This window comes from Otolemur garnettii, unplaced genomic scaffold, assembly GCF_000181295.1.
Source record: "Otolemur garnettii isolate 467f Iridium unplaced genomic scaffold, OtoGar3 scaffold00035, whole genome shotgun sequence".
Taxonomy (NCBI): domain Eukaryota; kingdom Metazoa; phylum Chordata; class Mammalia; order Primates; family Galagidae; genus Otolemur; species Otolemur garnettii.
This window is the reverse complement of record NW_003852430.1, coordinates 8,187,732-8,189,070: the sequence shown is the minus strand read 5'-3', so window position 1 is coordinate 8,189,070 and position 1,339 is coordinate 8,187,732. Positions and strand designations below refer to the sequence as shown.

Below are 1,339 nucleotides of genomic sequence, written 5' to 3'. Positions count from 1 at the left end.
TATGACCATTGGAGTCTTTGAAGCGCAGCCGCATCTTAGGACGATACTTCTCCAAATACAAAAGTTGCTTGCTGTTAAAAGCTCCCCGCCGCTTTCTGGGAGAAAAAAAAAAAAGAGAGAAAGCAATTAAAGCAAAATCCCTCTATACTTATTTACAGTAACATTTAGTATACACTTCTTATGGCAATTAAATATTTTGAATTATTAGTCTATGACTTGATACAGAAAAGAATATGGATAAGCATACATGTCCAAATAGAAAAACAAAAGTAAAAGTTAATTTCCTAAATCTTTTGAGTGGGGGTTACAAGTCAAAATTCATCTATCTATTTATATGAAGTTCAAGAAAAGACGAAACTAATTTATGGTGATAGAAGTCAGGAAGAAGAAGTTTTTGATGGCAGAGCTTAGGACTATAATGCCACAAAGGTTTTGTCTTGAAGCATTCAAAATATTCTATTCAAGATCTGTACATTTTTATTCTCTCTTACTTATACCTCAATAAAAATGCAAGCCAACAGGCAATACATTCAATTAAGAATTTAAAGCAAAAAAAAAAAAAAAAGAACGTAAAGCAAAATAACTCAAACATAGTTGAATCAGAATGTTAGTAATCATCTGCATGAAATGCAAAGCAGGGGTAAAATCTTACTTCTTGCTTTTAATACTATTTTAAAAGTATCATAAGAATGGAAAAGCAAGTAAGTATCCAATGTACTCAATACTAACATGAAGCCAGCAGATGATCTAATACACTGCCCATCTAAGAGAAAAACTCAGTTCAAGTTGGGGAGTAGAGAGGAGGCAGAATTGGTGTGCTCCCACTTAATAGGCACAGTGTTAAGGGTATATGGCACACCTCTTGTGTGTGGGACACAACTACAACAGGGATTCTACCTAACAATTGTCGGTACCCTCACCTTAATCTGAAATTAAATGAAAAGCAAATCCATTACTTACTGTCTTATGAATTGTACTGCATCTTCATATTTCATTCCACCTTCAATTAATGCGAGAGCAACAAGCACTGGAGCTCTGGTAAGGCAAGAGTTTTGGTTAAGTCATTTTTTTGAAATCAAACTCTGGCAAATTCATCCCCAATCCAGAATATCATCTACTATACTTGCTACTGAAGTAATACAAGCAATAAATATTGACTTAATTTTAAAAATTAGGATAATTCAAAGTGTCAGTATTTTCACATTAATGTAGAGTTTTACAAAGATCCAAATAAACAGTCTTACCTCCCAAGGCCTGCAACACAATGAACGGCAATACAACAACCAGGTTCTTCACGAAACTTGATTTTTACAAGATTTAACCAGTCATCAACAATCTG

The 1,339-nt window shown here is 33.8% G+C and overlaps 1 protein-coding gene across 1 annotated transcript; it reads right to left on the bottom strand.

Moving 5' to 3' along the window:
- Position 1: 1 nt before the first annotated feature.
- Positions 2 to 1,339, bottom strand: PTP4A1 (protein tyrosine phosphatase type IVA, member 1; the record flags this gene model as incomplete). Its single annotated transcript, XM_023513138.1, has 3 exons — positions 2 to 95; positions 961 to 1,035; positions 1,245 to 1,339. Coding segments are annotated over 3 exons (264 nt in total), but the record flags the coding sequence as incomplete, so codon positions are not given.